The 26,886-nt window shown below is 40.4% G+C and overlaps 1 protein-coding gene across 1 annotated transcript; it reads right to left on the reverse strand.

The window, feature by feature from the left end:
* Window positions 1-95: 95 nt before the first annotated feature.
* On the reverse strand, window positions 96-26,535 carry lancl2 (LanC lantibiotic synthetase component C-like 2 (bacterial)). Its single transcript, XM_042399621.1, has 10 exons — window positions 26,146-26,535; window positions 24,912-25,116; window positions 20,039-20,156; window positions 19,732-19,939; window positions 19,458-19,605; window positions 10,848-10,994; window positions 7,611-7,793; window positions 4,216-4,392; window positions 3,925-3,997; window positions 96-1,512 (listed from the first exon to the last, which is right to left on the reverse strand). Exons 2-10 carry the CDS (start codon window positions 25,074-25,076, stop codon window positions 1,436-1,438), a joined length of 1,296 nt encoding a protein of 431 aa, XP_042255555.1. The 5' UTR covers window positions 25,077-25,116; window positions 26,146-26,535; the 3' UTR covers window positions 96-1,435.
* Between the last annotated feature and the right edge of the window lie 351 nt (window positions 26,536-26,886).

A 26,886-nucleotide genomic window follows, 5' to 3' on the forward strand; every position in this document is an offset into this window, starting at 1 on the left:
GTACAGATTTGGGTGTGTTATGCTAGTAGCAGCTAATGTAGCTTGGAGCTACTAGCCTCCAGCAGAGATGAGGAGCTACAGAGGTTTAGCTAACGTCACTTCTTTCATTTTCAAACTTGTAGTCTTCAGCCCCAACTGGTGCTGACTCCAGAGACATCACTTGAGGCAATTTCTCAGATTTCACACATCTCCCCCCCGAAGACACAAAAGGCTTTATACTACTTTTTTCATATATGCAGTCGTACTCCCCGACACCTGGAAACACACATTGATGTGGTAAACTGATGGAGTTGATATCAATTTTATTTTAGTGTGACTATGTTGTGGCTCTAATCATGTCTGTTTGTAAAATACAGTGTGCTTCAGTAAAAACTAAAAATACTGAAAAAGGTTCCAGTGGTGACGCTAACATATTAGGCATGACAGGTATCATTTTTGTATACTGGTATATCACAGTATTAATACACACTTCAAATCAATCAACGTTCTCCTGTGCAAAGCAACTGACCTTAAGCTAGCTTTATAATGTGATTAGCATATTGTTTTTTTTGGCTTGGCAATGGCTTCTTATCTTAGTTAGCTTTACAGATGCTATATTGGTCACTCTGCTGATCTTCAAATGAGCATTAAGCTAGTTTTTTTTTCTTCTTAATGAACCTTCTCCCTCCATTATGTGACAAGTAACGTGGAGATTTGAAACAGCACATCTACAAATACAGGAAGAGGAAATCACTACATTGACAGGATATGAGGCACCAAGAGCCAATTACAGTGAGCATGCAGAGGCATAGAAATACCAAAACAGGTTTAGTTCACTTCACACACACATCCACACATCCACCCACACTCACGCACACACACACACACACACACACACCCTTTTTCTTGGTCTAGGTTCTGTGATATTAAGGGCTGAGGGCTCAGGGTGTGTTCTTTTGTGTCCAAGCCAGCTGGCAATAAATTGTAATGTGTGAGGAGGGGGGAGGGCTACACGTCTTTACCCAAACACACTGGAGGAGGACGACAGGGGACCTCAGAGCTGAAAGACATTTTGACAGTGTTCCTTTGTAAGCGGATGGAAGTGTTCATCCTCAAAAAGAGAAAAATCCATAAACATCGTCCTCTTCACTCTTCAGTCCACCTCTTGCTTTCACTGGATCAACATTTCCGCCTGTACTTTTGTCCAAAAATAATATTCCCTTTATCTTTTTGTACAGGTTTCCAATTTCATCAAACAAAACAATCAATTGCACTAACTCTGCTCAGTCCCAGTCTGATCTTCATTTTCAGTTAAATTCACTCAGTGCTTACTCATGTCCATGCTTGAAAGCTGTATCACCAATACATCTATGTCCAGCGTTCAAGCAAATACTCAACTTAGCTCCCAAAACAGCTGGCCCTCTTCCCCCTTTATATCTTCAGTCACACAAGCTGGTCAAAGTTCGAAAGCAGGGAAACAGGAAGTTTCCGGTGTTGCCATCTCTGACAGGTAGTGGATGGCCCCTGCCATACCTGAGAGGACAAACACATCTATTATTTACAGCTGCAGATTTCACTGTCCATCAGTCCAGTTTGAAGTTAATAGTTTCCTGCTCACTGACCTCATCATTAGATCTCATCATCAACTGTACCAAAAGCTGTACTAAAGAGTGATGTGGTGGAGGGAGATGTGCTATGAAGGTACCAGCAGGGTAGCAGAATCTCAGAAACATTAGCAGGCTTCTCATTTTGACCGTCACTATAACTGGTTCAAATTAGAACTAAAACTGTTCCATCTATTAACTATTTTGATAATCAATGAGTCGATTAAGTCCTTTATATGCAAAAATGTAACAAAAAAAAAATCTGCTTCTACAATGGGAGGATTTGCTGCTTTTCTCTGTGTTAGATCATTTTTAGTTTACTACATTTAATTGTCACAGACAAATTGAATATCTTTGGGTTTCTGACAGTTTGTCAGTCTAAATAAGTAATAACCTTTGGCTCTGGTGGGACGGACATTTTTCGCTATTTTCTGACATTTTTTTGACAAAACTAACTGAACTAAACTAAATAAATTGAAAAACTAATTGGCAAATTATCAATAATTGTTAGTTACAGCCCTAGTTATAATGACAAATATCATTGGTGCCAGATTAAATCAACTAAAACTACTACTAATATTAATTGACGATGAAACTTTTGGCCATTTTCCGGTTAATGTGCTCTCTGCAAGCTGGTGTCTATACATCACAGATTGTTAATGAGAGAAAAGAAACATCATTAACATAACTCTGTGACTGCGAGTGGACTGCGTGTTTTTGTAGTCCAAGAAGACCAACAACGTTGTGAATCTCCTCCAGATAAATGATCTAGCTATCTCTTTTTCAGGTTGTGAATGTTAATCAGGCTGCCACTCAGAACTGTAGTTTCTGCCCTCACAGATCTTTGAGTTTTAGTGATGTGTAACATTAGTTACTTGCCAAGTTGAAAGCCAAACCTGAACAGATCAAATTCAATAAGTCAATACTAGATTCTGATTCTATAAAGTGCTACCAAACCCTAGTGAGAAGAGCCTGGTTATGAGGGACACCTGTGTGAATATGATTGGAACGAACTAGTCAGCCAAGCAGCTGATACCAATCAGCTGATGAAAGCATGACTGCTCTGTCATTGTTATGTTGCAAGTTGAAATAGTGACAGCTAGTGACTCTTATGTGTATGCTGATGTAAATTTAAGTAATCTGCAAGCACTAATGCCACTGAATGGCTCCTTTAAGCAATACAGGAAAGAACTCTCCATTTCTGTCTGAGGTTTAACCAATACGTGGGAGTACATGCCACAGAAAGTGGCTTCGATCAGTGTTTTAGTTCATCTGTATATATCAGTGTCATCTGCATACATCTTGTACCTTTGGTTGCATTGTTGGTGTGTAATGTCATTTTGTGTTTATTTGTCATGCACAGTTTAACCAATAACGTTAACCAAGTCGTGGGAGTACATGCCACAGAAAGTGGCTTCGTTCAGTGTTTCAGTTCATCTGTATATATCAGTGTCATCTGCATACATCTTATACCTTTGGTTGCATCATTGGTGTGTAATGTCATTTTGTGTTTATTTGTCATGTATAGTTTAAGTGTTTTGGTCAAGATGTCACATGTGTAAGCCTTGTAAGTGAGATATTTATCTGGCCATATTTACTGATGTTTTTTTAAGCTAGTTGTAAACCAGGCCATTTTTGGTTGATCTTATTGTCATTTATGCTCATTTGCGAAAGATTATATTTAAAGCACAATTAAAGCTACACATCTTTTGACTGTATTTTAATTTCTTTGTAGTTTCACCCTTTCTTCCTGTCAATAAACCTGTTGGCTGTTTTATAGAGTCCTGATGAGGGAAAGGTGTTTAGCTGCCTGTCAACATATACATGCTATGTGTACTGAGGACAATACAGTGACTTCCGTGCTCTGCCTGAACTAACGTTATGCTGCATTAATACACATTAGTCTTCCTATTTGCAAGAGTGTGCGGGTTCATACGAGAGCAGTTCTTCCCAGTATTCATCGAAATAAGACAATTATTTTGAACACCAACATAGTGTTTTGTGTCTCTGTACATCTACTTATGTTCCCTGTCAGAGATTAAAAGCTGTGATTAGACCTCCTGCTTCTGTGCACTCAGTGGTTCATTTCTACTCAAAGAAGCTTTTCTGCTCCGTTGTGCTGCCAGTCATGTCCTTCTTTCATTACAGCTCAGTGAAAGGCCACTCTAACTCCACACTCACACACACAATTACACAGGCTGCTGTATAATTGGCCTTTTCACAACACAAATTACAGCCCTTTCATTATATTGATTAGAAGGATGTGGTTCTGTGAATGAAAGAAAAATGTCAAAGTAGTTTTTTACGTCAATCTGATGAGAGGTTGAATAATATTTGGTACCTTCAAAAAGAGAGTAGGGTCTGTCTGGGATGCGACAACCGTGGGTCCCATAGTCCAAACACCACTCAGCAAACTGGAGGAAGGTAATAACAAGGTTATGTATGTAGACATTAATATAATATTTATTTACTTGATTGAAAACACATCCAGGGTGCATGAAATGCTCTTTATTCCTCTTTTTCAGCCTCTGACTTATTTTGGCCATTACTCCTTCGATAATATGTTTGGTTGATAAGATGATAGATCTTAGGAAACAGGTTTGTTGTTTAGTTTTTTATCCTGACTCATTACCTTGCAGGCGCGGTACAGGTATTTCTTCTCCTGGGTGAGCTTGTACAGGGACAGGAAGGCGTAGCCGTTGCCAGCAGTGCCGTGGCAGATACCGTAGCCTTTTCTGAGCAGCCCCCGCTGCCAGATCACCTCGCCACATTCTGCAGCCTCCTTCAAGTACTTCTCTTCTTTAAACACCTGGGAAGACACAGATGAAGCCAATTGAATAGTCCAACCTTGAGACAAAGGAGTAGCTCAAAACAACCAGTGTTTAAGTGCTTGGTCAGGAAAACTGAACACCCTTGCACTTCGGATGTGTTTTCCATACAGTATAAAGGAGAAGTGTTGTTTAGAGATCAATGTTGTTGCTGAAATCACATTAAACATTCATTTTTTTATACTGATCTAAATGCACCTGGTAGTTGGAGAGGGTTTAATTAAAATGGTTTGTTTTCAGCGTTATTCCATGATTCCAAATATTTACTTTGCTCTTGATAAAAATCACCAAATTGCTAGCTGAGTGAATTGGCACTAGAAACAGACACTGTTCTGAAACATCTAAATACTGTGAAAACATATGAAAAATTGAATGTGGGCCCATCTGTGAGCACAAAATTACCATACAGATGGGCAAGAGAAATTTCAAAGTTGGGATACATACCAGTGCCACCACTAGAATAAAGCCCTTTTGGTAATGCGCTTAACCGGTCTGCTCAAAATATTGTGTCTTTGTACTCTACATGATAAAATGTCCCAGGGAAACAATCATTACTTGTATTTTTCGGCATTAAACTGTAGAATTCAAACATTAATTATCAGCAGAAAAAATCTGCTGTAATCCAAAACAACCAGTAAGAACTATAACCCCTGTATCATTAAAGCTGTACAATATAGAAAACCATCTTCCTACAGGCCGTGTGGGTTGTTGCATGTTTCCTAGGGGAGCAGACATAAAAGACTAAATGTTTCCACATGGCCAGACCTTATTAGCAGATAATCCAGAGTAGAGAGATGCTACGTTTCGTTAAATAACTGACAGATGACCTGTCAGCCATGTATGAAGCTGATGAGACAAACTGAGACACAGCGTGAACATCCGACAGTTTGTCTCATTAGATATGATTAGAAAAGTCAGCCTCCCGCAGCAGCATGACGTCCCTGCTGCCTTCAAACAGGAAGCTATGCCTTAAAAAGCAGATGCCCGTGTTCATGGAGCTGCTTTGTAGTGTAGGGAGAACAATTTGTATCAAAGTTCCTCCTCCTCCTCTCCACAAGCTCAACCTTTGAAGTATTACATATAGAAGGAAGCTCTGTTCATATGATGCTGTATACTGCGTCAGTAGTGGAGGAGAACAGAGAAACTTCAGTCCACAGTCATTTAATGACATCAACTAGTGCTGCATTGATTACTCAATTAACTGATTGGCAAATTGACAGAAAATGAACCTCCATCACCAACTACTTTGATAATTATTATTAAAAGCAAAGATACAGAGCATTCTCATTCTCCAGGAAAATGGTGACTTATGTGTTGCTATTTCTGACATTTTGTAGACTAAATGGTTAAATTAAAAAAAAAAAAAATCAGATTAATGAATAATAAAAGAATATGTCTGCTGTGCTTTCTTTGGAGGACTTTATGTTGCCACATCCTCCTTTTCCTCTTCAACCACATCAATCATCAACATTATCTTTTCCATGGATCTTTAAATAATATTATGCCATTTGTTACGTCTAGACAGTGAGTGGTTACTGCTGCATCTGCATTTTAGAAGCAACAGTGTACCCCAAATCCCCATCTATAGCTGATCCTACTGATGAGTTCTGCTATATCTTACAGACTGCTGGTATCCACTCAGAGAGGACATAGTCAGCAATGTGGCATGATTAATAACAAATTTAGCTAACTGATATCATTAACAGTTTTCTGGTCCAAACTGGACAATCTAACTTTGAAGCTGATGATACTCTGAGACTGTTTCTCTTCATTGATTTGTCTGTTCTCTGCTGGTGAAGAGTTGTAGAATTCCAGGAACTCAGTACCAGTATAATTAGCTCCTGTATTGTTTCCTTCAGTGTAGTTTCTATGGTTGTCATGGTCTCATGACAAGCTGCAACGGCAAGTTGAAAAAAGCCAATAGCAGTAAACGTGCACTGCTGTAGTGTTAATTGTGGAAACTTTTGAGGCAGTGTCAACAACTCGCAGTTTCAAAGAACCTTTAAAGATCCTGTGAAAAGGACATTTAAACTTCCAGACAGTGCGTCATTAGAGCTGATGTCATCCCGCACTAGTGAGCTTAACCTAAAAAGTCCAACCACAGCTCTCTGGTGCACACATCAGAGTGACTGCTCACTGTCCTGTTCCAAAGGGAAACAGTACATCACCATTTCATAGGACATTTAAGGTGAGCAAATGAATCATATAGCTAACAAGGTTTGTGTTGCATAGCAACAAGAGCGATGTGGTGCTCCTTGCAGCCTTTGACAGATTTCTCTGCAACCAGCTTCACCTGTGTGAAGGACATAAATACAAACTACAGTTTGTCACAGATATCCATTAGCAAGGCTCAAACAAACAATGATTTGATGAATGTGTTTTCTGAAACTGATCCTATCATGTAACCTCCTGTTCACAGTAAATGACTGTTTAAAGGGTAAAAAATCTGAATTAGAACAGCTTTAAATGGAGCACAGTATGCAGACAGACACTGCAGCTGCAACAGCTGACCTGAAATGTTCCACTGACAAATAAATGCAGCATTTCAGATTCTCCTCCTGCCACAGCAAATGGAAAGATTTGTTGTGTGTTCTGATAATAGTGAGACAGTGATAAGCAATCGTGTCTCCCATTGTGCTTTGTTCTCTGTGTGGTGCCAAACAGTCTCTGCATTAGTGAGAGGAATGAGAATGCCAGAATAGCAGCACATTAGCTGCCAAGAGGATCCCTAATGGGCCAAGAAAAGAAGAAATTAGCCGACAATGCATTACTGCAGTATGTGTGTGTATGTGTGTATACATAGCTAGCCAGGCTATGAAATGAAAGATAGCTGGTGTTTAGTCTGACATGGACTGTGTATTCACATCCCAGCTTTGTCCCAATCTGCTCATGTCTCTCTCATCCTGCAGTCACATCATCAGTGACAGGGTGAAGTGTTTAATAAAACAGATGAACCATGTTTAAGCTGTCCTCTTAGAAATGGCAGCATACTGCATTTTCAAACAAGATGTAACACCATATACTGTCCATGCAGTACAGAGCCTCACCACAGGGTGCCAGTGTTGTTCATGTGTTTGAGATGGACGGGGTGGATGCATAAGAGCTTTGATCTGGTCAGTTCAGACAGACACTGATGTCATGTTGTCACGCTGTGTTGCATAATGTGAACTGCACAGTACAAAGCATGAACCGGTCTCACCTTATGAGCCATGATGAGCATGTGGATGACACCGGGTGCTCCGTGGCACCAGTGAACCAGCCGGTCGGTCTCGTTGCTCAGCGATGATGGGAAGTTACCCGAACGAAACCTCTTGTGGCGGACGTAGTCGATGCTGGGACGAACCAACTCTGACAGCGTGTCTGCATGGACCTTCGCTCCTGGCTGGACAGAGAGAGAGAGAGAAAGAGAGAGAGAGAGAGAGAGAGAAAGAGAGTTCCTGTCTCAAATGTTTGACTACTTTAGTTTTGTTAGTGTCTTGCTGTTGAGGCATTTTTTGTGTTTCATCAGCGAACTGAATTATGTTTGCAGCTCATTTATGATTGATGTAATAACAGATACTTTGTTGTTGTATTTGACTCCTTTTTTTATTACTGTGGGCAATGTGCCATAAATAAGAATAAATAATCAAGAAAAACGTTTTTTGCTATTCGTAGATATGAGACAGTAACAAATTAAATGCATCATTAAATATACATTTTTTTATGTAAATTGTCAAGAAATACAGGCATTTATAGACCTTTGCGAGTAAATTTTACTCAGCAAAAATAGACCTGGCTGTATGGATAGCAGAGCAGGAAGAAGAACCTCATGTGAGCCAAGAGTAAGATGTTCTGCTCACATGTCTAGGTGGACATAAGAACACTGGCTAGATACTGGATCGTCTCTGGCACCAGCGACAGGGCCGGAGCTGGATAATGGGTGTTAGCAGAGGAATTATTCATATAGTAAGAGAGTCAGAGCTCATTAACACAGATTTTATGAGGCATCCCGGTGGCCTAGAGGTTTAAGATAAGACGTGTCGTAATGTCCCTGGTTCGAGTCCAGGAGCCATTCGTTCCCCAACTGACCCCTACTTTTCTGTCAGCTTTCTACTTCACTCTGTCTGATAAAGGCAGAAAACATGTCAGCAGCTGTTCTGAGTCTCAACTATCAGTCCCTGTCTGTGGCCAATTAGCTAATAAGAATAAACTACATAAAATGGAGCAGGGAGATAATTAATGCAGTTACCTGTTTTGTAGACGTGATGCCTCTGAGGGATTCTCACAACTAGAGAGCTAAACTCACACTGCTCACTTCCAGGAAGAAAATGTTTCCTCAAACTGCACAAACTGTCAGTCAGTCAAAAGCAAAGTCTGGACAGTTAATTAACAATATTAAAGAGATTTAATTTATTTTACCATTCAGTCAAGTGTGATTGTAATGAAGTGAGAAGTGCAGAGGTTTGTTTGTGTATATCATAAATCTGTTTATTCAAAATACAAGTATGCACTTTTTACCAATTACTATTTGGTTTCTTTGACTCTTCAAACACTGACAACATAACAACATTATAGAATGATATAATGATAAATACTAATGCTGAGCAATAGTCTGAGTCTGTTGTGAATGCTCAGTCTGACACAGATACACTTCACAAACAAAGCAGATTCTTTAACTGGTGTAAAAGGACTCAGACTGAATGAATTATTCATTTGTAGCAAGCAGGAGTTCAGTGTGTTAATGAAAACATCTGTAAACAGGATCAGAGACACAACACAGTACACTCTGTGGATTGATTTCAATGACTTCAACACGTTGTAGAATCATCAACTCACATCCAGTAGTTGGAAGTTTACTGTATCTGCTCAGCTATCACTGCTCAACCTAAACTACAGCACAGCTCTCTGCCTGGCACATCTGGAACTATAAAAACACTGGGGCAAAGAGAAAAATCACATAATTTATTACTTATCTTTTCTTCTATTTCATTTGATTTGCATGCTCTCTGCCATCACTTACTGGCAACGTCAAGCATGAGTGTAAATTCACATTTTCCCAATTTAATACTGTATATCTTTTTATATATTTTTGGAACAGATCACCAGAACATAATTCATAGCTGTAAAAATATCCCCAGACTACAGCCAGGCTTTATTATCATTTACAGGCTGCAGTTTGATAAAAATCAGTCAAAAGAACTGATTCACTGGTTTTACAAAGCAACCAACAGTTAGCAGCTCCTCCACTGTATGCAGACAACACCAGACATTAGACCATCATCACACCACTCACCCACTGGTTAATCTTTCTTGCTGCATTGGGTTCTGGATGGTTCTCTCACTGAATCATCAGGCTGAATCACTGGAGACGTTTAGGAATTAAGGGTCTATGTGACCAACATCTGAACATCAATACATCTGGCTGAGAGTCTCATCTTTATTGCAACAAGCTTTATGGGAAATGTGATCTTAATTCTACCAAACCATCAAATATTAATATCTCGCTAATATTTTGGTCCATTTGCTGTAGTAGTTAGGCCATGTTTTCTGCAATATAAGAACATGTAGTTTAAGGTGAAATTAGAGATTTAAGTCATGATCACACCTGCTTCTTATTGAAAGCATGTGAATCCTGGTTTTAAAGGCAACAAACAAGGATCAGTCATGTTAGTGCAGGCAACAACAGCAGCGAACAAGTCTGAACTCTGCTTCATTCACTGTTCTCCTATACAGCTTTGCAAGCGCTTGTCACATGATTGGTTGTGTTTTTATGTTGAGATAAGCCTGAAATATAACCGAGCCATGTCTGTCATACTGCTGTTTCCAGTCCAAAGAAACCTGCATCGATTCAGCAGCGACTCCCCTTCACTTCAGACCTGATATAAGCTGCTTGTTGCAGCTGAACCTTCAGGCATCGATTCATCTGAATCTTAACACCCTTAAAATAATGGCTCCATCACATAAAACACATTAACTATTCTATAAACTATTCCCATCAGCAATCAGATACCCATTAACCAGACTAGCATGAAAACATTTTTCTAAGCTGCAGAAGTGAGATGATCTATGTCTCTAAGACACTGGCACACTATCTCAGTTCTTCACTGCATCCTTACTGCAGGGAATTCTCTATTTTTATCATCTTGTTATGTCTTGACATCACAATCACAGTAAGCATATTTGGATTTGTGAGGTCATGTCAGGTGCATTCTGTGCTCTGATACAGTCTGATTTGGATTCTCAGCATATGATTTGACATAAAAAGAAACCGAAAGATGATGAAAGTAAAAACAATGAAAATTAAGCTCATGACATGTCCAAATGTAATGTCAAAGAGAGGCTGTCTGTGACAAACCCACAGAGAATGATCACAAACTGTAATCAGCCAGAAATCATTTGTGAGCACTGTATAATCATGAGTGGAGTGTTTTGGTGTCACCCTCTTGCCCTCGTTTACCTGCATGAGCATGTAAAAGATGCCAGCCAGGCCGTGTGCAGCGCCGATGTACTGCTTCTTGTGCCATTCATAGAGCAGAGGGCAGCGATCTGTCTTCTTCTGTTCCACTGACAGATTCTTCCCCGATTCCACGATAGCTGTCACCACCTGATGATGAGAGAGAGGAAGAGTTGCAGAAGGAACAGATTGGAAGACTTATAGCTCTTTTGATTTCTAGGAATTGAATTACTGCAGTTTTAGAAAAAAAAAAAAAGCCACTCTTAATCCTGTATGCTGAGGTTTCACTCCTCATGCTTAATCTGAATAACTTCCACTGGAGACTGACTGAGCCCAGCAGTTTGGAGCTGAACCAATCACCAGACATTTAAATTGCAATTTGATATGAAAATGAAGCCTTAAAGTCTGTGGCTATTTCTTATTCCCTCACATTTACTGTGAAATTTTGGTTAGTTTGGCAGATATTTGACAACATATTTTTCCAGTTAGACAATCTGAAGCAAACGTTGGAAGAGTCACAATGTGGCAGACTCCCACTGCACTGTTGGACTATACAGAACTATTCACTTGTTAAGCTTAAATTCTTTGAATCTGAAGATTTGTTTTTGGAACTTTTTGCCTTTATTGGACAGGTGACAGTGTGGATGAGGACAGGAAACATGTGGAGAGAGAGAGGCATGATATGCATCAAGGTACCCGGCCAGAATCACACTGGAAACATTACAGTTACATATACGGTACATGTATTAACCACTAACCTATCAGACTGTGTGTAATGCATCTTCTTTTACAAACAATCTTTGACTGAGTAGACAGCAGCTTATGCATGTAAACCAGACAAAGTTTGATTTATGGAATAAATGTTAATCAGTTACAGCTGCTGTAATGTTTGTCATTTTTTCTGGCAAAAGTGGTCTGTGCAAACATGTCCGAGCTTCTATTTAACTGTCACCTTCCTATTTAGAACAGATTCATGCTGAGTAAATGTTGCTGAAGCAGAAAATGATCTGACATGCTGCGTCTCACCTAGCAGCGCTTGTGTTCCAGTAGCTTCAGTGATTGAGACTCAACATGACAAGCACACTCTGTGGATATCACATCAACAATAGTATGCGTACTGTATTATTACTGTCAATGCTTCTTTCTACCCAGACTACTGTACCAGTAGAAGCCTTCACCTATCTCACATATCAACACATTCATTGTTAAGAAAATTCCTTCAACCTTGAGTTTGATGTATGACAGATGTGAGATGGCAGATCCCTAAATGGCACAGCTCTTTGAAAAATAACAGAAATACATTTATATATGTAGAAGTACTTCTGAATGTACAGTGTAAAACACATCAATGAGCCAAATGCAGTGTGATGCAGTGATTGTTCCTCTCATTGTTTCTTTCAAAGAAGATGCTACTTTGAGAGACGAATGGTTTTATAGCTACTGATAAAAGGTTTATTGTTCTTAAGATACCCACTCACACTAGAGTATATATATTGTAATGACTATGAGACCACAGTACAAAATAAAGTATCATTGATTTTCACATTAAAGGATAAGGCTGGTGATTCACTATATTTTTCTTATTTTCAATGAATCTCAAGTTTGGAGCCAAACCAACAATGAACAGATCTACTAACAAGTATTGTGTGTGTATCCAAAACCTGATATATCTTATTCCTCTGTGCCACAGACCTCTGCTGTTGTTCAAAAACTATTTAAACATGCCAATGAGCCACAGCGCTACACTGGGTGACATGTTCCTTCATCCATGAAGACAGCGTTACTTTACTTTGTTTAGAAACGGCTCCAAAGAGTAAAAAATAGCAATAAGACAGTAACCCACCACTGCACATGTGTTGAAACATGGTTCCATTTACAGAGCTTCACTAGCTCGCTGTGCTACATTACACAACCTCTTGACTTTGTGCTACATTACACATTTCTCAAAGCACTTCAGTAAAAAAGTATCAACCCACAGATAGAAGGTGGTGATTGTGGGGTTATTTTGGATGAGGATAATGGGGTTCATTTAGAACGCATTAAAGAAGATTGTATTTATTTATTGTTCTGGAAAAAAAAAACATATTAGATGAAATTGTGACACAGCAGTTAACAATGTTCATGTGCAGCAACAGTGTTGTTTGAGAGAGGATGTCATGCTCTTTGCACAGTGCAGAAACAACCCTTCACATAGTTCTACATAATCTACTTTAAGATCAGACTCTGGTAAGTACAAGTTCTTTAGTTTCTCTTGATCTGAGCTCAGCTTTCAATACCATCCTGGTACATGCTTTCACTTCTGCTTGTATATTTACCAATTTTCACCCGTGTTTTCATTTGTTGTCAGTTTTGAATGATCATCCTATTCTAACATTGTAGATTTATCAAGTTGGACTTCTTTGTGGCTCTTTTAGGGCTCTACATGCCCTCATCAGGGTTTGTTGGCAGGTCCTTGTTCCAAGCTTAGCAGTAATGCCGACGGTGACTTTGAAGTCCTGGCTACACTACGGAACTCTTTGGACACCTTCAATAAAGCAGCCCACAGCCATCTGTTCATCTTTTATCGTGAAGCATTAATATCTGATCTAGAAAGGAGGTATATAAATAATCTCTACATAGAACCAAGATGTCTTCTGTGGTTATTGCACTACTTGCTTGGTGTGTAAGCTATTCAGCTGAAATTAGTTGTTAGCAGAGAGCATTGTGGGAAACCTAGAATTACATTAAGTTTGCCCTTCGTGTGGTTGATGCATTTAGCTTGTAGAGCTGTGCTCAGAGGTCATGCTGGGCATTCAAATGTAAAGAAGCGAGAAAAGTCAGAACAATGATGTGTGCAAGGAAATATATGCGCAGTAAAAAAAAATGCTTTAACCTAAAAAGGCTAACTCTGGCCAAGGTAGATTCCATTGACTTTTAAAATGTGTTTAGGGCTAACTGAGCCCCACACACATGCATCACTGCCTTCCATAATGAAAGAGTCAATGTGGAAAAGTAACAGAAGGTCAAGAAAGCCCTGAGAGGAGCGTATTAGCTGAGAAGGTCAGCAGCTGATCTCAATAGCAGGGAAGCCAGATATCAAACCCTTTTCTCTCGGGGCAGCTGTGGCTCAGGAGGTAGAGTGGGTTGTCTACTAATCGGAAAAATCATTGGTTCGATCACCGGCTCCTTCAGTCCGCATGTCCTTGGGCAAGATACTGAACCCCAAATTGCTCCCGATGGCTGTGCCAGTGGTGTGTGAGTGTGTGTGTATGAATGAGCATTAGATTAGATCCTGATGAGCAGGTTGGCACCTTGCATAGCAGCCTCTGCCATCAGATTATGAATGTGTGTATGAAAGGGTGAATGTTGACATGCAGTGTAAAGTGCTTTGAGTGGTCAGAAGACTAGAAAGGCGCCATATAAAAGTGCAGTCCATTTACCATTTATGGGCATAATACACTCACTTGCCAGTTCATTAGATAAAACGAATGCAGTATAATATAACAGCCCTGCAATAAATCAATACATTATTTCATTTCAGAGGCTGGAGTTTGTGGTTCTGTTGAACTGTGTTGGGTTATATTGAGAAATATAGAGACATATATATATATATATATATATATATATGTGTGTGTGTGTGTGTGTGTGTATGTGCGCATGCATTTTTCTATCCTTATTGGGACCATTTCTGGTATAAACACTAGGACTGACAAAGCTTGGTCCTAATGCGGCAAAATGTCATTTCTGTGGTCCTGGTTAAGGTTAGGAGTTAGGTGTGAATTGAGGTTAGGTTAGGGTTAGGGTTAGGTATGAACTGGTTAAGGTTAGCATTAGGTATGAACTGGTTAAGGTTAGGGTTAGGTATGAACTGGTTAAGGTTAGCATTAGGTATGAACTGGTTAAGGTTAGGGTTAGGTATGAACTGGTTAAGGTTAGCATTAGGTATGAACTGGTTAAGGTTAGGGTTAGGTATGAACTGGTTAAGGTTAGCATTAGGTATGAACTGGTTAAGGTTAGGGTTAGGTATGAACTGGTTAAGGTTAGGGTTAGGTATGAACTGGTTAAGGTTAGCATTAGGTATGAACTGGTTAAGGTTAGGGTTAGGTATGAACTGGTTAAGGTTAGCATTAGGTATGAACTGGTTAAGGTTAGGGTTAGGTATGAACTGGTTAAGGTTAGCATTAGGTATGAACTGGTTAAGGTTAGGGTTAGGTATGAACTGGTTAAGGTTAGCATTAGGTATGAACTGGTTAAGGTTAGGGTTAGGTATGAACTGGTTAAGGTTAGCATTAGGTATGAACTGGTTAAGGTTATGGTTAGGTATGAACTGGTTAAGGTTAGCATTAGGTATGAACAGGTTATGGTTAAGGTTAGGTATGAACTGGTTATGGTTAGGGTTAGGTATGAACTGGTTAAGGTTAGCATTAGGTATGAACAGGTTATGGTTAAGGTTAGGTATGAACTGGTTATGGTTAGGGTTAGGTATGAACTGGTTAAGGTTAGGGTTAGGTATGAACTGGTTATGGTTAGGATTAGGTATGAACTGGTTATGGTTAGGGTTAGGTATGAACTGGTTATGGTTAGGGTTAGGTATGAACTGGTTATGGTTAGGATTAAGTATGAACTGGTTACGGTTAGGGTTAGGTATGAACTGGTTATGGTTAGGGTTAGGTATGAACTGGTTATGATTAGGGTTAGGTATGAACTGGTTATGGTTAGGTATGAACTGGTTATGGTTAGGGTTAGGTATGAACTGGTTATGATTAGGGTTAGGTATGAACTGGTTATGGTTAGGTATGAACTGGTTAAGGTTAGGGTTAGGTATGAACTGGTTATGGTTAGGGTTAGGTATGAACTGGTTAGGGTTAGGGTTAGGTATGAACTGGTTAGGGTTAGGGTTAGGCTGTACAAAATGAATGGAATCAGTGCAATGTCCTAACAAGGATAGCAGTGCAAACTTGTGTATGTGTGTGAGTGTGTGCGTGCATGCGTGCAAAAGGGCATCCTGAGGGAGGGAGGGAAGTTCTGAGTCAGCAGTTTATGCTGTCCCCATGCAAGCTAGAGTGACTGAAAAAGGAAAGGAAAACAGTTCTGCAGCAGCAGCAGCAGCAATGGCTCCCTCATGATGGAGCAAATCTACAGTCAGCGTGTTCATGTACGTGTCCCTTCACTCCTAAACCCCTTTCAAATATTCACCTTGTTACATTGATCTGATTTCAATTTAACATGTTGGTCTCATGTCTGAATAAGCAACTGAGTCACTTTTCTGTGAAAGTCACAAGCATATTACTTTCAACATGGGACAATTCTGAAATGATCACAGTCAGATTAATATAAAGGCAGCAGCAGCACAAGGTAAACATGCACAGAAAGAGATTAAATGTGCATTAACGTTAAAAAAAAATACACACAGTAATAATCAGACCAGCTCTTGCCCTATATTTACAGTTTTCATTCATGCCAACTGCACAAATAAATAGAATATCCAGCCAAACGTCTTCTTACAGTACGTGGTGCATTGTGCTTGTGTAAAAACATGCCGTCAGGTTCATTCACTGTGAAAAGCAGAGGCGAACGTCCCTCATGCACATGATGCTCATTAATTAAGGCTTCAATAGCAAATTGTCAAATCCACCAGTGATGGAATCTGAGACACTACTCTCTCTTCCTCTCTGCCCACACTCTCTCACCAGGTGACAAATATCACATCAGCATAAATGTCCTGTCATGTCTGAATGAAACCATAAGAAACATTCACATAAAAAACACCAATATCTGAAACCCTGTAAACCATGTCTGCAAAGGCTCTATGCATCTATATCATCTATAATATACCTCCTTCCTTGCCTCAAATGCTCTTTTTTTTTGTCAGTTGATATCTCCTCCTATGTCTTATCAAGACAGGCACCACCCAACAAACATCCACATTTCCCTTCCTCTCTCTCTCTGACACACACACTGACGCCTCAATAAGCAATCAACTGTCTGTCTTAAAGGCAGAAAATGTAATTTAGGGGGAATTAATCAGTTTACAGAATAAATTAATCACTGCAAACAAACTGGAGCCAGCGGGATTCAGCACCAAGAGGATCAAGGATTGAACAGGCTGAAGCTCTACATATGACTGGCCTATCAGATCCAAATCTAACTAACACTTATACTAACACTTATTCATTTGCATGCAGAGCAGGATGCAGTGTCAAGACGAAATCTAAAACTGAGGACATTAACAACAGAGACGTACTTAGTTGAATGTTTGGTACACGCTGAGAGAAGCAGTAGCTGGAGGCTGGAAAGCAGCTGCTGGTATGTGACCTCATATAGCTTTAGAGGCCAGAAGTTATTGGGTGAAAAACAAAAGATGCCAGAGAAATGCTCACTGGCGAGCTAACAACAAATATGGCAGCAGAGAAAGGACTAACCCCACAGACTCATTCTATTTGGATGTTGACACCTTGTGACTACACCAAACCCACAATACATTTTCTGACAGCATACATCACACGTCTCTCCTCTTATGTATTTCTACTCGTATTTTTCAGCTTTAAAAGGTGACGTATTCTGCACGTTCATAATTCTGTATCTTTAATCTGGTGCTCTACTCTCTCCACTCTGTTCTGATTGGTTAGCTTCCGGAAGCTGCGTCTCAGCCCACTTCCTGTCAGCTCAAGAGGCTACGTCAACAAACCAAGAAACCAACTATAGTAGGAGGATTTCACTACTTCTTCTCATTCTTTACTCATGTCTCAAATACATCCATACATGTTTGAGCTGAAATCTGATCCAAAATATAAGAGTGGACAATACAGACAACACATGGAAAAACCTTAGCAACAACCTTAGCAACCAAGGCTACAGAAGGGATGGCGGTTTATGAAAAAAAAAAGCATTTGGAGCAGAAACATATTAAGCTAAAGTCAGAAACATGGATATCCAACATCATTGGCTCCATGACCTTTCATCTTGCACTATTATTTTTAGCCTGCTATTACTGAGGCTCTGATAATAAATTAAATAATCATGGACTGCTAACCTATCTTGCTCATTTCACCTTAGTGTTGGACTGTGGAAGATTTGATTTTTCTTTCTCAGTCAAGCGAAGCCAGAGCTGAACAAGAATGGAATAAGGCTTACTGACATTACAGTCCGCTGTCTGCTGACAGTAGAGTTGGCATTTGCTGGCAGACACACACACACACACACACAATATTTTTATTTTTCCCCAATTTGGAGCTGTCACAAACTGAAGATACTGTATCTGGCTGCAACTCAGACAATAATCAACCTGCTAGTGGAGAAACAAACTCCTCGAAAATATAACCCTCAGCTGAAACTTTGACAGTTTGCAGTGTAAGCTCAGTGCTGAAGACGGTAAGAAAAGAAAAGCTAGTGCTCATAACCAGCCCAAGCAGAAAACAGTGTACAGAAGGCTAAACAGACACACCAAAATAGACTGAAAAAAAACCCTGAGGGAAAATCTTGAAAAGGAGAAAGTCTCACAAACACTTCAGAGAGAACAAAAGCAAGGTAAGATCCCAAGAAAATCAAAATAAAAAAGACATCTCTAAACGCCTGGAGCACAGAAGCTGCTCGGTAAAGCCTGCAGAGTGCTGCTGTGCTGCTGACGGGTATATGGACACAAAGACTGGTAAACAGTAATGCAGAGCTGCAGGAAATTTTACTCCTTCCTTAGTCATAATAATACTCCCATCAAACACAACAGTAGCGACTGTAAGCCCACTACTGCTGCCTACTCTCTCAGCCCTTCTGTTCCTGTGTGTGTTGAGAGTAGTTTATGTGGTTTGGCTTGGCACTTCACCAGAGGGGACAGCTGGTCCTGCAGGTTCTGCAGTGTGTGTTAGCATGCTTAAATAATAGTCAAATAGAATGTGCAGGGATTATTATTCAATGTATGTGTGTCCTCTGTGCCCTGGCACCGCTCCACTGTTGTCCCTGCTCAGTGTCTAACAGATGGTCATTACAGCAGCCTCACTGAGAAAAGTGTTGTCTGTCATCTGAAGATGATTTGTAAGCAAACTTGTACCTTCTCTATTACATAGAGAGGAAGCAGTGGCAAAGATGGATATCGAGAAGTCCTACCGGTGGCTGGAAAAAGGCTGGATTGAAAGACAGCACAGAAGCATTAATCATGGCGGCAGGAGAACAGGCGTTTAGTACAAGATCAATAGAGGCGGGGATTTACCACACCAGACAGGACCCCAGGTGCAGCCTGTGCAAAGATGCTCCTGAGACAGTTCAGCACATAATAGCAGGGTGTAAGATGCGAGCAGGAACAGCGTACATGGAACGCCATAACCAAGTGGCTGGCATAGTGTACAGGAACATCTGCACTATACTACAGTATAGGCTGGAAGTCCCGAGGTCACAATGGAAGACACCTCCTAAGGTGGTTGAGAATGACCGAGCCAAGATCCTGTGGAATAGACTTCCAGATCCAGACTGACACGCTGGTGATAATCCTACATCATGTCTATTATTGAGGTTGTAGTGGGTGGTGGTGGTGTACTGGAGTGCATTACATTGTGGCTGTAGCAAAGCAAACTCAAAATAAAGCACCAAAAAAAAAAAATCCTCTAGGTGTGAAAACACAGTGCATGCATGTGTGTGTCTCACCTGTGTAATGGTGCCCTCGTCCACCGTGTCAGCTCCCAACTCTTTGTTAACGTAGAGCAGAGCGTACAGATAGCCGGCCCGTCCATACAGCAGCTCATCTGGCATGTCAGAGTCTGGACTCAGCACAGAGCGCTGCAGCTGGAGGAGCCTGAGAAACAAAAAGGTTCCAATGTTATATGTAGTTCTGGATGTTTTTGGACATATTTCTGCACATGTCAAAAACAAATAATGATACTGACATCTGCCCAGCAGCTCTACAGTCCCAGCCACTCACCTTGAGAGACAGTCTTTGCTGTCAGCGGTGTTGTTCAGTTTGTGATGGACCACTGCACCCACTGCCAGCGGCCCCGCGTCACCACACAGGAATGTCACTTTGCGGCCGTTCAGGATCCTCATGGTCCTCTTCACGTAGTCCAGTGCCCTCTGCAGGTGGGAGGCTTCATGGGACACACGGTGCAGCTGCAGGTACAGCAAGGCAATGCCTGTAGTGGAGAGGGTACATGTACATTACATTATCTGTAGATCAGTGATAGGCTGATGGAACATGGAACTGTCACGTCTTTGCAGTTTTATAGACAGACCTGTCCAGCCGGTGTACGTGGAGAAGTCATGGGGGTCGGCGGTCTTCAGGCCCTCCTCCATCTGCTGGAGGAGATCTTTGATCTTATTCTGGACCTTCTTCTGAAAGGCCGTGCTGACCTGAGGAGGACAGAGAGCACATTAATAACCTCAGCCAAAGCATTCACTATCAATATTCATTAAAGGGAAAAATCAAACCTCGGATTCTGTTAAACGCTTCATGAAGGGGTGGATTAGAATTTTTAAGTTTGTCTTAATATGATACTGACATTAGAGCTGAAACAATTAATCCATCAACGGAAAATGTATCAGCAAAAATGTAGTTGCTGAAACAACTATTAACTGTTAACTGAAAGAAAGAAAGAAAAAGAAAAAAAAACCTCACAGATGCTTCTCAAATGTTATTATCTGCTGTTTTCTTCGTCTTGTTTAGTCATAACAGTAAACTGAATCTTCATCACTGTTCAGACTAAACACACATTTTAAATGTCAACTCTGTCTCTGGACATTTGTGATGAGCATTTTTACCTATTTTCTGATATTCTGAATGACCAGATGATGACTTGAGAAAAAAAAAAATCAGCTGTAACCTATAATGAACATAATCACTAGTTGCAGCCCTCGCTGTTCATGTTAGCATTACCATGTATTAAAAAAGTCCTGAAAAACATCCAAACCCACCCTGTAAACCACAGAAGCATCAGAAGAGAAACAGTGATAAAAATGAAAACTGTGTTATAAGTGCTTGTATTTTCACTCAGATGTATACTGAAAGTGGTTGTTGTCAATTCTTTAATTCTTTCTGAACCTCTTGTTCCTGCTTATCCTCTCCATGCTTCACTGACACATTATTACTTTACACCAACACAAGGTCTTGCAAATATGCACAGTTACATATTAACTAGGACTACAACCAATGATTATTTTCACTATCAGTTTACCTATTGTTTATCTTTTCATCTAATCAATTCATTCTCTTGTATACTACATATCAAGAAATAGTGAAAAATAACCATTACAGTCCAAAACCCAAAGATATTCAATTAAGAAATACAGAATTTAAAAAAACAACAACATTTGAACATAGAGCAATCAAATATTATTAACTTTATCCATGTACAGTTGCTCAATAATAGTCACGTCTTCAAAGGAAACAGTTAATCATAGCTAAAAATGAGTGCCCTTGTAATTTACAAATGAATCATCAACAGTCTCTGAAATACATAATTTTAATATTGGCCCTGTTACCAACAACACATTTTAAGCAAACATCACATTCATTCATTTGGCAGACAGTTTTGTCGACAGCGATGTACAAATGAGATACAGTCCAAGACTCATCATCAGATCAAGGAGAAGTCATCCAGAAGAAATGTCACATCACTCAGCCGTGGATGTATTCATGGAACTGGACACTGCATTCAAACCAGGCTAATGCTAACATCACCTGCCCTCCACAACTGGCACCATGCTGCTACTGATCACCTGATCCTATGAGCAGAAAAAAAATGCTTCCATCTAAATTGGTTGAGTAGACCAATGAGCTTCAAGTCCACATCTGTCTTGCTATTTCCAGACATCATAACATGCCTGATAGTGTGTCCTGTCACGTATCGTCAGCAGTGGTAAGCCTAATAATCGCTCAGATAGCAGCCAGCAGGTTATGACCCATACTCTTCATCATTAGGATTCATTTCAGGAAACACACCATGTTAATGAGGTTATTTTCCACAAGGCTCAAGGCTCCATTTACCCTTTACAGATTTAACAGCATGGGTCAGACTCTGCTTCAAAGCTGGGTTTGATCGTGGATATGGAATTAATTAATTCTCTACAGGCTCCATTCACATTCGGTCTACAGTGTGAACTATATGCACAGAAGAGCCGGGGAGCCTCCTGAATCAAAGCAGTGAGTGTCTCTCACCAGCCACCTCTTCAAACAAACACTTGTGCACTCCCAGATCTCCCATAGGAGTCTATGAGTGCACAAGGACCGCTGGAGCTATTTGTTAGACTCAAGGCCCATTTACTCCTATCCACTGGCCTGATAAATTAACAGGAAGCGCTTAGAGAATAGGTTTCTCAGCTCTGGCCAATCTGTGCTGCTGCTGCTGCTGCTGAAAGCCAGTCATGTGCAGACTGTTTTTCACAAACTGTTACCAGACTGCATTCACCATGTTACTCAATGCATGATGGGATATAAGGTTGGGTAAACTAACAGAGGCCTGCAACTAACAATCTTTGTCATCAGCGGAGTCTTCCTCACAGTGTGAATGTGTCTGAATTTAACAGTCAAATGTTCAGTGGTGGAAACTGACTTATTTAGACATCTACAGGCCACTTTATTTTAGTTTATTTTAGTTTCTGTTATTTTAGATACGAGGACGCTTCGCTCTGTGTAATGATCTCTCCTTTCATCCAGCCGCTCAGCGTCGTGTTTTCTCTGTTTGCTGTCTGTTATTGTGCAAATGCTTACTTGTAAAAAGCTGATTAGAAACCTGGTTACGCGTATTATATTCCAGTCCAGTCCTACAGGGAGGAGTCAGTACTACAGCCATCCATGGATGAAGGGATCGATGGTGGAGGAAGAAGAACAAAGCAGAGGCAAAGTGACAGACAGGATTTGTTTCACAAGAATAGAGCCTGACTGATATTGGACTTTTGGGGTCGATGCCGATATTAGGCTGGTAAAAAAAATTCCGATATCGATATATCAGCCAATCCAAGATGTGTGTGTATGCATGTATATATATACATATAAACATACATACATACATATACACTGTGTATTCTTGTATGAGACACGGAGACGGCTGTTACTGTAACACAGCGGGTGTTGAAAACAAATGCAGCAGGCAGACTGGAGCCATTTTCATGAGACAGACACTGTGTGTCCTTTTCCACAATTACTGTAATGAACACCATACAAGTTAAAGAGAGGACAAAGAAATGAGGAAGAATTGCAGGATGTAATGATGTTAAAAGAAAAACAAGGAGAAAGTTAAAACACTGATTCAAGATTTAAAGAAAAGTTTAAGGAGGAAAGAGAAACACATAGAAGCAGCCCAGGAGACATGAAGACAAGGAGAGACATGAACACATTTAAAGCAGGAGGCAGAAAAAACTGATAAGGTGTGACTTACACCTGGATGTAGATGAATTACTGTTCTGTAAATATTTTTAAAAGCAGAATCTGTTATCTAAATGTAAACTAAAAGACGTCCCAACAAACAAAAGTCAAAGCACAAGATTAAAACCTGCTAAAGAACGACTTACAGATATTTCATTACAGGCTCTAACACTACACAACAAATATATTAACAATTACCTAAAACTGACAGATAGTTTCAGTTATTATGAAACACAAAGTGATTCATCATTCATCTGACTGATTCATCTATAAGTCAAACTGTCATGATTTGGTTTTAAGTTTGAGCAGCAAAATAATTTCCCATAAGTCAGTTTTGTTATTTTGTTATATTACAAACATTGATCTATATTTAGGACCATATAGACAGTGTGAGAAGATAGAGACTGATATTTTTATGTGTTGTAAATAAATATTGTTAATATTATTAACAATTTAATATTAAAAATATCAACATTAAATTAAATATTAACTATTTAAATTGTTCAAATATTGACTTCCGCCAGCCAAGACAGCTAACTTCCTGTTTGGGGTTGTGACACTCAAAAACATTTACCTGCTGATTTACAGATGTCTCTTTCACAATGTAAGTCTATGGGAAAAAGTCTTTTTGGGCCCACTAGCATCACGTGACGGACCCGGAAGTTGTTATTACACAGTTTGGCCATTGTGTCAAATTGGCTTCAAAGCCCGGGCTGTCCCTGGGGGCTTGACACTACCACACAAAGAGGTGGAGCTGAGGCGGCCGAATGGAGCCTGGTTGCTGAAAGAAGCTACCTAGCGGCTAGCGACCTGTCACTCAAAGCAGCCACTTCCTTAATTATGCGTAACTTTACAACTTAATAAAATATAAAGTTGTCATGAAAGGGGAAATTGGCTATAGAGACCAAAACCGTTTTTTGTACCAGGCTGTGAACATGTTTATTTCTGCTGTAAAGTTGGTCATTTTAACATGGGGGTCTATGGGGACTGACTCGCTTTGGAGCCAACTGCAGTTTCTGGCACTTCCGCATTGGCTTCATCTTTCAGGCCCGGAAGTTGCCGCTCGGGGAAACACTGTAAACGACTGATCTATAGAGCTCTAACTGAAAACTGAAAACTGACAGTGCTTCGCAATTCAGGATCAAATGAAAAGATCATTAACAGGGAAGTAATGGCTTTAATAAATTATAATTATAATAAATTAAATGCGCATATGTTATGTGCAATGTTATGTTATGTGCAAATGAATAATTAAGTGCGCATATGTTGACACAGCCTGGATGCTTTCAACTGTTTGTTCGTCTGAATTCTGCATTCGCAAATAAAATGGTGCAAATCATTTTTACCCGGCCAAGTGACTTTTGTGCCTGGACAAGTAAAGGTAAAGTTACTAGTCCGAAGGACAAGCGCCTTAAAGAGTTAATGTCGAGCCCTGCAGTAACTTAACGTTCGCCAAATTAGCAAGGTGTTTTTAATAAGGCGAGATTCGTGAATTTTCGAGCTAATGTCCTGAATGTTTGTATTTAGCATGGATGTTTGCTACATTCAGTGAGGCTCGGTTTACCCCACATTCCCTTAAAATGTCACAAACATCCCCAAATCAGTCCTTGCAGATACTACAGATAGTGACAAGTATTCGCAATGACAGCTAAGTTAGGCCAGAAGTGCGCATCTGAGCCAAACTAGCTCTGGTTTCAAAGTCAGCAGATCTGCAGCCTGCATGTTATAAAAACACAGTCTCTCACCTTTCCTTCTTCATCAAATGGCTCATTGTGATCTACTTCTGCTCCGGAGTTGGAAGTGAGCAGTCCTTGGTCCCAGTCGGGGTATGGGTTTGGAAAAGAGCGCTCCTCCATCTCTGCCTCTGTTACTGAGATCAGCTTCAGCCGCTTGGACATGTTGTCTCCCATCGCTACGGCGGCTCGGCAGGGACAAAAACCCTCAGGCACACTGTAGGGCCATTACAGTGAGAATAAGCAAGCGCGTTTCAGACATGTAGAAAATGAAATGACAACATAGTAAATTACCAAAGAATGTGAACTATAATATGTAAACGGAACGGTGGTTACAAAAATATTTTAATAATCAGTTTAATAATCAGTTAAAGTGTGTAGTAGAGTATATGCAGGTGATTTCTACTCCTAAAGAAAGACGGAAAGAAATTTTCATACAAGTGAAGAACAGATCAAAGCCTGGCTGTAGAATTACTGCTCCTGTAGACTGTAGACTGATGTAGCAGCAATATGCAAAAGTGAAAAAATACCCTATAGTTTCATTTTGAAGACAATATAGCCCGTACAGCTTTATTGTAATGATCACAGGTCTGTTACGTTTTACATTTAGAAGGGCATAATTCTCATCCAGTCTTTGTTGTTTCCAATGATATCCATGTGTACATAAGGCAAAAAGCCCAGTAACCTCATGAATGTATGTTTGTATGTAAGTCCAGGTTGGTCTTATTAATCTATTTCACCACTGAATGATTTGGGTTGTGGCTCACATTTTTGGAAGAAAACTGGGTTGTTTAATTGCCTAATTGGGAAGCAGGAGAGAAAAAGTTTGATCAGCTAAAACTTTTAAATAAATGACTAACACATTTAAAACAACATAGGCGTTAAGAGACGAAGTTTAACACCTGAAGAAAGTTTAGCTAATGAATGTCACCTTGAATGGGCTAAGCTTTCCATATAGGCCCGGACGATGGGCAATTTATGAAAATTTAAAAAAAAAACAAAAAATGAAAAATGTTAAATATCATCAGAAATTGCTGAATTTTCAGCACATCCTTTGTTTTTGTTGGCCAGTACAACATGAGAAGGTAAAGTAAGAACAATGAAGATGCAGCTCAGAATGAAAATGCCTCAATGGAGAGGGAGAACAATTGTTGCTGGTCTGTGATTGCTGTAAAATTGATCATTATATGAGCTAAAATGACTAAAACACTGCAGGTACTGACAGGTGGAGCAGAATCGGGCTTACCAACAGGCAATATGATCAGCAGACTATCCGATCAGCAGTCTCTCTGGTCACCAGTCTCTTCAGAGCTTGTTTGGATGTAGATGATCCCGGCCGGTAGTTGCGGCAGCCTCCAGCCTCCCAGCAGCGACTCTCAGCGTCCCAGTTTCCAGCCTCTCCCGTTTCCCGGTGAATAGAAAGTGGAAGCCGCAGTCAGAGCATGCAGGCGGTACATGCAGCCATGTGTCATCGCATCACCGTGTTTCTCTCTGTGTCTGCATCCTCCCCGCTCCTCTCTGAGCGCACCGAACCCTCACACTGCTGCTGATGCTGCTTGGCAAATCAACGATCTCCCCTCTCCACCTCCACCCCGGCTTGAAAGACAGACCCCGTACGCTCTGTACAGACCACAGGCTGCAGGAGGCGTCCTAACCCACCCACCCCTCCCCACAACTCCAGCCCTCCCCACCAGTACCCGTCAGTACCCAGTCCAGGCAGCTGACTCCAAATGTGAATGGTGACAGATGGTGTTGGTGTGTGATGCTGTGCTGCCGGGATTAGGCAATATAGCAAATAAATCCACACCCTACACCCCCCCCCCACCCCCACCCCCTCCACACATACCACCACCTCCCCCTCCACACATACCACCACCTCCCCCTGTCGCCTCTCTCAACCCTCCTCATTTCCCTTTCTGTCACTTTCTCCCCCTGCTTCAATCTGCATCACTTTTTATGATTTTTAATGCATATATCCTGCAATGCA

The sequence above is a fragment of the Thunnus maccoyii genome, chromosome 21 (assembly GCF_910596095.1).
Source record: "Thunnus maccoyii chromosome 21, fThuMac1.1, whole genome shotgun sequence".
Classification (NCBI taxonomy): domain Eukaryota; kingdom Metazoa; phylum Chordata; class Actinopteri; order Scombriformes; family Scombridae; genus Thunnus; species Thunnus maccoyii.